This window comes from Labrus mixtus, chromosome 2 (assembly GCF_963584025.1).
Source record: "Labrus mixtus chromosome 2, fLabMix1.1, whole genome shotgun sequence".
Classification (NCBI taxonomy): domain Eukaryota; kingdom Metazoa; phylum Chordata; class Actinopteri; order Labriformes; family Labridae; genus Labrus; species Labrus mixtus.
Genome location: NC_083613.1, coordinates 11,272,198 through 11,281,505, shown reverse-complemented (window position 1 = coordinate 11,281,505; position 9,308 = coordinate 11,272,198). Strand labels below are relative to the sequence as shown.

The 9,308-nt window shown below is 40.5% G+C and overlaps 2 protein-coding genes across 2 annotated transcripts; one reads left to right on the top strand and one right to left on the bottom strand.

Annotated features, from left to right (window-relative positions):
• Positions 1–445: 445 nt before the first annotated feature.
• LOC132984828 (bestrophin-2-like) lies at positions 446–7,647 on the top strand. Its single transcript, XM_061051831.1, has 10 exons — positions 446–637; positions 865–1,049; positions 1,135–1,229; positions 1,967–2,200; positions 2,917–3,071; positions 3,251–3,328; positions 4,957–5,109; positions 5,219–5,299; positions 5,547–5,701; positions 5,938–7,647. Exons 2-10 carry the CDS (start codon positions 898–900, stop codon positions 6,725–6,727), a joined length of 1,893 nt encoding a protein of 630 aa, XP_060907814.1. The 5' UTR covers positions 446–637; positions 865–897; the 3' UTR covers positions 6,728–7,647.
• Positions 7,648–8,173: 526 nt separating this feature from the next.
• LOC132984837 (protein Hook homolog 2-like) lies at positions 8,174–8,991 on the bottom strand. Its single transcript, XM_061051843.1, has 3 exons — positions 8,799–8,991; positions 8,596–8,670; positions 8,174–8,313 (listed from the first exon to the last, which is right to left on the bottom strand). Exons 1-3 carry the CDS (start codon positions 8,859–8,861, stop codon positions 8,182–8,184), a joined length of 270 nt encoding a protein of 89 aa, XP_060907826.1. The 5' UTR covers positions 8,862–8,991; the 3' UTR covers positions 8,174–8,181.
• Positions 8,992–9,308: the final 317 nt, after the last annotated feature.

Here is a 9,308-nt window from a genome sequence, read left to right as displayed (position 1 = left end):
TGTTTCTAGTTAAAAAAGAAGAAGAAGAAGAAGAAGAAGAAGACAAAGTGACAACAAAGCATTTTATGCCCACTGGGTTGCCAAAGTGAAGGGTAGCCTATAGGCAGTCTCTTTAGTCGTTAGTTAAGCCGCAACATGTAGCCTATATAAACTTGTAATCGGGAGATTGGTTGTTGTTTTCATATCACTTAACACGAAAGTTTGCCATGCTCCACTTGCTCCTGTTTCATAATCTCTACTGTACTATACGGTCCTGTGCGCTCCTTGTGCCCCGGCACTGCGGCCTGTCGCTTGTGGTCCATCACTGAGCCGCGCTGTCCCGGTCGGGGGCCGCGCTAACGAGCTCCTCCTCCTCGTTTTGGGGATTTACCCCGGGGCGCACTGACCACTGGACGCACCGAGGAGGCTCCGAGGATTACTGCCATGCAACCAACCGAGCCTCAAGTTAACGGAGCTGACGCCATGGGATATCAGAGTTATGAGCTCTTTGTAGAAACACCACTTGTAAGCACATACAGCAGCTCAGAGAGCAATACACTGATAAGTGAAAATGTGAATCCACTTCTCCAGTGGTGCCAATTACGCACAGTAGTACGCTGAGCAATTGGAATACCATCAAGAAAGACCACGGCAAAAGGTAAGGAGCAATTAATTTAACATTATTTATTGAAAAACAATATAAAAGTCTATGTAATTACACGGTGTTATTATATATGTGTAAGAAATGAAGTTTTAAATAACTAGAAAACTGTTTTAGATTGTTAAAGGAACAATTCATGGCCTCAATTCAACTTGTTACATCAGCACGGTTGTTCTCACTTCAGGTGTCACAGGACAACTGTTGATCTTTTTTTTTACCTCCAGCTCTTTTATTGACGACCCACCTGGCTGTTACCAATGACTGTCACATACACAGCCAGGGTTGCAAATGCCCGTTTTTGTGGCTTCTCCAAGCTGCTTTTGGCCTGGAAAGGCAGCATCTACAAGGTGCTGTATAAAGAGTTCCTGGCTTTCTTCGCCATGTACACCGCTATTAGCATCACGTACAGGTAAGAATGAAACGACATCTTCAGGACACGTTGGCTGCTTGCACATTCATTTACAAATGACTGCATATCGCTTTTACTCTTTTAGATCTTTCCTGTATGATGACCAAAAGAGGTATTTTGAAAAGTTGGCAATTTATTGCAACCACTATGCCAGTCTCATCCCCATGTCGTTTGTATTGGGTAAGCTTTAATTATGTCATCCTTTGGATAATAGAAACAGAGTGTGTTATAGTTTGCCATGGATCTTTGTTTAATGCCATGTTTGCATATTTGACTTTGGGACTGTATGGATGGGTATGAATCTCTATATGCCACAAACTTTCCATGGAAAGGATCTTTAGCTCAAAACCATTATTGTATTAGGCATATGAATAATTTTAAAGATTTATTTTTGGGCTTTTTGTGCCTTTATTTGAGAGATAGGACAGTGGATAGAGTCAGTAATCAACATGGGGCGCGCGCACCAACCACTGCACCACCAGCGCCCCAGGCATATGAATAATTGCACTGTGTATAATGACAAATTTAGCGTTTAGACTACTGATAAGTTTGGATCCTGCTTATGGCTGAGGTTCATGCCAAACCTATCATTTAGGATACCAAAAAAAAAAATCTGGGCAGGATTTCTATCAAAATGCATTTGGGCATGTAAATCAGCTCAAATACTTCCCAAATGGTGAACATATACAGATTGGGATAAAGAATATCTTACAATATTGACTGTCTTATAAATCATTTTGGCTCAATAACAGAAGTTATGTGACAGTTATTTTTCATTTTGCTTTGGGTTTCGTTAGACTCACACAGGAAGCACAGGTTGATACGTAACAACAATTGAAAACACCTAAAGCACCCACATCTGATTTGAGCTCCAGAGTAACCTTGGTGTCTCCTCTGCACCTGGATGCCCTTTGCAGGTTTCTATGTGACCCTGGTGGTGAACAGGTGGTGGAACCAATACAGCAGCATCCCGCTCCCTGACAGGCTCATGTGTGTCCTGTCAGGGGGCCTGCAGGGTAGCGACGAGCGAGGCCGCCTGCTGAGACGAACCATGATGAGATATGCCAGTCTGTCGGCTCTGCTCATCCTCCGTTCCGTCAGCACGGCCGTATTCAAACGTTTCCCTACCATGGACCACGTGGTGGAGGCTGGTGAGTAAACACGATGACGGCGGTGATGGGGTGGACAATCCTCAGCTAGTGAGTGAACTATGGTCTTATACAATTGTGCAAGGAAGTTTTTATGAACAAAACTTGAGATGAATAGTGAATAATGCTGTTCGCTTTCTCTCTGTCATATTTAAAAAAATGTATGTTTGAAATGTAACATTATCTTTTTCTCATGCTCCACTCAGGAGAATTGATAGGAAGTGTTGAAAAAAGAGTGATGTGTGATCAGTCACACAGTCATGTCATTAGTGTGTGCTGTTTCTTGTCTTGTACATTCGCTACTCCAGAGACAGCAGGAGAAATCACAAGGACAAGAACACCCTGAAATTGTCTTGAGATAAAAGTTTATCATGCTGTAACAGGAAGATAAGACGTTGGTGTCCCAGCCTCTCTCCACTCTTTTCTAAATCAGCTGTGTTTTAACTTTTGAAGAGTTTTAAGAGGCTTCCAATTACATAGCATATTAAAATAAGCTTTTTTTTGTAACTGACTGAGCTAAAGTGTGTTTTCTTAGCTAATTTAATTGATGTCCACTTACTAATTAATGACTCATTTTGTATTACACTTCAAGAAAAGATTTTTCCAACTAAATGATGACTCATGCATAAGTTTGAACCAGTGTCCCTTTCTTTCTGTGAGTCATACAGTAAGATATAAAAGAATCTGAGGTGTGCCATATTTATGTGCTGTTTGATCAGGATTCATGTCGAGAGAGGAAAGAAAGAAGTTTGAGGGTCTTCATTCTCCTTACAACAAATACTGGATCCCCTGCGTTTGGTTCACCAACCTGGCAGCTGTGGCCCGCTGCGAGGGCCGGATCAAAGACGATCACACGCTCAAACTACTCCTGGAGGTGCAACATTATACGCTCACAAACACATACACATGTTAGAAACTAAACATGTAGAATTACAGTTGTGGGGTTTTGATTAAAATTCTGATTTAGATGTCAATTCAACAAGATTTAAATATAGAAGACAAGAAGAAATGCTGAGAAGTGACCTCAGAGAGTCTCTCTTTGTGTACCAACAGGAGCTAAATGCATTCAGAGGAAAGTGCAGCATGTTATTCCACTACGACATGATCAGTGTTCCCCTAGTCTACACTCAGGTAAGTGCCCTCCTGCTTGAGATATTACTTAGTTACACACTACTGTAAACATATATTTGATCATATTGTCATCTGTCATCTTATTTTTTACATTGGGACCACAGACATGTGTTATCTCTTCCATGCTTTTTTTTGTCATTAAAAATAGATATAAACAAAAAGTTCCTCTCATGAGCTTTAAAGTGTGTAGAGCTGCATTGTCCTTTCAGTAAATCGTTTTTTTAAGTATATGGTATGATAGTTATGATATTTAAAAAAATAATTATTTATGTTATAAACGTAGGCCTTCTAGGTTCTAATAGCATTATGAATACTTTATTTGTGATGAATAATGTATTTTCAATCAGTTTACAATTTGCTCTGGTTATTTATACTCAGGGACGGAATGGGACTCATTTTCAAATCGAGAGTTTCACAGCTCAGACCAGCCCACTTTAGTTCTCATCCTTTCACTGGAGAATTTGAGCCTTACTAGTGTATTAGTCTGAAATAGGTGCACTATTCTCTTCAACCTTGTTATTTATAGTCTTTATGATCAAAAATCAAATTTCAATTTCAATGCACGTGAGTACAAGTTCCCAACTAACATTTATTTGAACAAATTCAGTAATGTTGTAGATGATCTATGTAGTTTCTGTAGAGAAATGTAAAAGTTGGAGAAGTGTACAGATTCTGTGGTATAACTCTATACACAAACTGTCCTCAGAGGAAAGTTTGGTCCCTGTAACACTGTTTGAAGATAAAAAGCTACGGGAGACGTTACGGTGGGTGGTCCACAACAGTGAAACAGTAACTCTCCTGGTTACTTTTAAACTCCAAACAGTGTCCCAGGGACACTTTTTTTTCTTTGAATAAAGTTTGTGTATTCAGTTCAGAAAATATAGCATAGAATTGTTTCCCTTCTCCAACTTTCAAATTTCACAACCAAAACTCCATAGTGCACCTTTAAGTCATAATAAAGAAATAATTAACCTACATTCTGAAATCAATTTAATGCACCAATGTGTGCCTTTTAGTCTTTTTTCCTTTTTTGTGTTTTTTTTCTTCAAATCTCTTTTAGTGTTTAACAGACACATCTCACAATAAAACATGCATGTATTTTAATACTTATAAACATGCCGACTGGAGAGTTCTTCCAGCAAAATGTCTAAAGCTGCAGCTCTATCCGTCGCTGTCTTTCTGCATTTCCCTTTATCCCACTTGTCCCAAGCTCAACACGGTTTCAGCAGGTTGCTGTTCAACATGAGTCTGGTTTTGCTCGAGGTTTCTGCCTCTTAAAGGAAGTTTTTTCCTTACCGTTGTAACTTTGCTAAACACTGCTTAGTGCTGTGCTCATAACGTATTAATGTTGTGTCTTTGTAGATAATATAACAATGAGTTATTGTACCTAATCATGCACCAGAAGTCCTGTAAAGACACATCTTTACATGTTGCGCTGGAGAAAGAACAGGAGAAAATATTATTATTAGAAGCTGAATTCCATATTGCTGCTTTAGTTTTTCTGAATGTGTCATGTGCATACTGATTCACTGTCACTCTGAAGGCTGACTGGAACACTGAAATAGACCTGAGAGACCTGACAAAAAGAAAAAAAAATACTTTACCAACTGACTCAATCCCTCCCACAGGTGGTGACTTTAGCAGTCTATAGTTTTTTCCTGGTGTGTCTAATTGGTCGTCAGTTCCTGGACCCCAGTCAAGGCTATCCAGGTCATGACCTGGACCTTTACATTCCCATCTTCACTCTGCTACAGTTCTTCTTCTATGCTGGGTGGCTAAAGGTCAGAAGGATGGTCACATATTGTATGTTTTGATATCAAAGCACAATTCAAAGATAGCAGCAAGACATAGCAGTGATTTATGAAAATTTGTCTCCGTTGTGGTTTGAAGGTAGCAGAGCAGCTGATTAACCCCTTTGGAGAAGACGATGATGACTTTGAGACCAACTGGCTGATAGACAGAAACTTCCAGGTTTTTTTTTGTTTTCTGTCCTCCCGTTTTTTAAAGTTGTTATAAGATTCCCTCTTTGCGTATTTGTTGAAACGTCTTCCAAGAAAAAGTCACTAAAAAAATATCTGCCATATTGAGATCCAATATGAGTATTGTGAGATTATATTAGGCACTGTAAAACCTTTTATCTTGTTCCACTTCATCATGTGTTTTTATGTCAAATCTAACTTTCCCTATGCTTTCCACGTGGATACTTTAATCTCCTCAGGTGTCCATGATGGCGGTGGATGATATGTATGGAGATCTGCCGATGATGGAGAGAGATCGCTACTGGAACGACTCCAACCCCAGACCCCCCTACACTGCTGCCACTCTGTTTGTCCTCCGCAAACCCTCCTTCCAGGGGTCCACTTTTGACATGGCGTGAGTTTCTGGAGTTTACTTTCTCACACAGCAGTCCCCTGTCTTGTGACTGTGACACTTTCAGTTCCAACCACCCTGATTGGTGGGGAAATTTTGGTGATGAAAGTAAAAAATAGTTTTGCTGTGATACAATAAGTGCTGTGAAATAATTGTGGTTGAGTAAAATGTCTAAACACAAAATCTGTCAAGCAAAGGTAACAATGAAAGTAAAACTGCTTCACATATTTTTTTTACAGAATCCCTAAAGAGGAGATGCACTTCCAGCCTCTGGAGGACATAGCTGAGAACCTGGAGGAGTCAGGCAGTCGTCACCCCAACATGGCCCTCTTCAATCGTTTACTCGGCGCGGCCCCCTCTCCCACCGGTCTCATGGGAGGTGCTCTGCGCCGCACCTCAGCACAACTCCAGAGGCTACGCCACTCTCCCAGCATCGATCAATGCACCAGCGATGATGATGATGACAATGAAAGTGTTAAAATAGGTAAAGGTGGGTCTCTTCCCTCAGGGTTGGGACAGGACACTCAGAGTACTATCTGCAGTTTCAGGGATGAAAAGAACCCCACCACACCTCTGCTGGAGATTCAGTTTGGGTTGGAGCAGGAGAGCCAAGAAGGGCACCCAGTCGTAAATGAGAAGACGGAGGTGACAGGAGTGGAGGAGAGGATTCATGAAGAGTGGGAGATGATGGGGGAAAGAGAAAATGAAGATAATTTAAGTGAGGGTACCCAAGCTATGTCACTGCTACCTCCACCCCCCCAGTTCTCCAGACCAACACCCATTCGACCAGTATCTGCAATCTCGTCCTTAACCTCCCGTCACCCCTCTGCCTTCCTGTTTCATCCATCTGTCCACTCAAGTTTGGAGCACTGCAGCTCCCAGCCAGCTATCAACCAAAACAGGGCTGTGCCCACCATTCCTAGACCCCCATTTGGTGGAAGCAAAATGTCTTTCCTCACTGTGCCATCGTATGATGAACCTCAGCGTTTCCGCAGCGTGAGCATGGGGTCAGAGCTCACTGGCTCTTAAGGCTGTGACAACATATCAGTATTTGATGACGTGGGGAGAAAAAAAAAGAGGAAAGTCCCTGTGAACTCTTGACTCATTCAAACCGTGAAACTTGATTCAATGCACATTTTCACGTATGTAGCTAGTGTTTGATATGTAACTGTGCTTCCACTGTTACTCTGAATTTTCAGCACTTTTGAAGCAGAAGGTAATCATTTTTTGATACTAAAAATAGACGTTCTCACAGCTGTGGTTAACGTTATTTTCAGTGAGCAATATTTTAGCACTCATTTTTCCAATATAACCCCCCTGATGATAACTGACGTAAACTTTGCTGAATTAATCTGATCTGCGAGGAAAGTTTTACATTTGAAGGCACTTGAAATGAATATGCAGACATTATAAAAGATATGTAGTTTGTGCTTAGCCTCGCTTAGCACAGTGACTGGAGACATAGGGAGATTTACCTCCAACCTTAAAAGAAGAAAGTGACTCCAAGAGTTAATTTTTTTAAATCTTTGTGGCTACAAATAAGAGTAAACGACAGAATCACATTTGATTAGTTTAAAACTATGAGCCTGACAACATCACCATTGATGAGCTTCCTCATAAAATCCTCCATAGTACGGTCACTTTGGAGGATTTTATGAGGAAGCTAGTTGAGTTAATATGCTAGTTTATTTTTTAGTAAATCTAGGTGCTCATTCAACCACAATGCTTTTTTAGTTGTGTTGAAAAATATAGAAAATCAACAATATTGAGGTCAAAGCAAGGCTAGGCATATCCCCCTACTTTCAGTCTGTGTGCCAAGCTTGGCTAAAACTGTATTTGTCAGAAAATAATTTCTGGTTTCCAGTTCTCCTCACATTATATTTCAAGATAAAGATACACTGTGTGTTATCATCGAAGCATGTATTGGCACTTTAGCAATAACCCAATTAATATGGTGCATAAATTAAGATAAAATAGACGTTTCCCACGTCTACTTTACTATCTTTGATAGGCTAACTGTTAAATAAAGAATTTCTAATGCAATCTTTTCTGTATTTTCAAAAACTTTATTTAAAAAACTGTTGCATGAAATCTCTGTTCCAGCACATCTGTTTTAATTATGAATCATTAATGAATTACATTTTTTTTTCATATAACAAATTGTTTTTTCATGCTTTAAGAAACAAGGAAACACGTGAGCAAATAAGCTTGAAATCATGCTATTCTTGAAAAACATTCAGCTATAGTACATATAAAAAAATGTATTTGGAATACTTCTTACTAACTGAGTATCAAATACCATTGAAGTACCAGCATTAACCAACAGGGGGAGATAGCAGCAAACCAACCAAAGCTCACACAGTGAAGGCCTTCGTAAATGAAACACAGGCAGAAAAATCACACTTTCTCAAACAGTCTTGCTCTCCATTCTGCCCATGACTAGGCTGCACTCCTCCATTTTTTTTTCCTGCAGATGGAGACCCCTACCTGGGCTGCAGCCGGTAAGAGAGCGCCCTCCTGGCCTGTGTTGACTGTCTCTGCTTGGATAGGAAAGACTGAGCCGGGCCTGCAACTCTGGAGCACTCACACAGACTATGCTGCTGCAAAGCTGAAGACTGCAAGAGGAAAAACCCACTGTCAGCTTTTTGTAATAACAGTGGACTGATACCTGCTATTTCTTAAATGAACCACTTGTGGATTACAGTGTTTGAATCTGTCTGAACTGTGTGATTGATTCTGATTTAGCATGTTCATATTATTGAAAGACATAATGGGAATATCGTTGGCACGTCAAATATTTCTAACTTTCATCTATTTCTGGAAAACAGTACCTAACTCAAACTGATTAAAAGTTTTAGGGGACAGATTTGTAAGGATTGTCTTCCTTGTGTTCTTACCATACTTTGCCAGGCTGTAAGTATAAGTTTCTCCTCTTCTTCGTGTCCCGGCCTTGTGTTTTCTCCCTGTAAGTCCTGGAGCAGTTACATTTGGTAAGTATTTTAGTCTTTCACCAAATCAATCAACCACATTGAAATGACATGAACGAAACACCAAAGAATTACCCTCAAGTATAACACAGTCTGGACATACACATTGTCACCTCTGGAGCAGCTGGCGTCTCTAAAGGCGTCTCAAATGGTCTGGCCTTCTTGTTGCTGGTCATTATTTTGCAGATGAATCCAAACCGAACATAAGCAAAGAAATGTTTGCGTGGCTGGCTGACTTGTGCACGACAGCCCCGTCTGTGTGCGACTCAGTGCTGCTCCTGGCTGTGTTTTGCAGCGGAGGCCCTGGTTTTGTTGTGTGTCAGACAGAACAATGTGGCGAGGTGCTGCAGGCTTATGTGCTCTAGCTACTTGCCAAAGTGAAAGATGGCATCCTGCTGATTCGGGCAGAATCACTGTTTGGCACTCATTCACCGGGATGGGGGTTAGTAGGTGAACATGATAACAGACATGGCAAATGTTCAAAATGTAGTTAGTAAAGTTAATTTCACAGAGTCCTACAACATCAACATCATAATCTTATAAGCCAATAGAAAAGTATGTCAAGAAATTCACTATTTTTTCAAGTTTGTGTTACACTTGCTCGTCCGTTTAATTGAGTCATT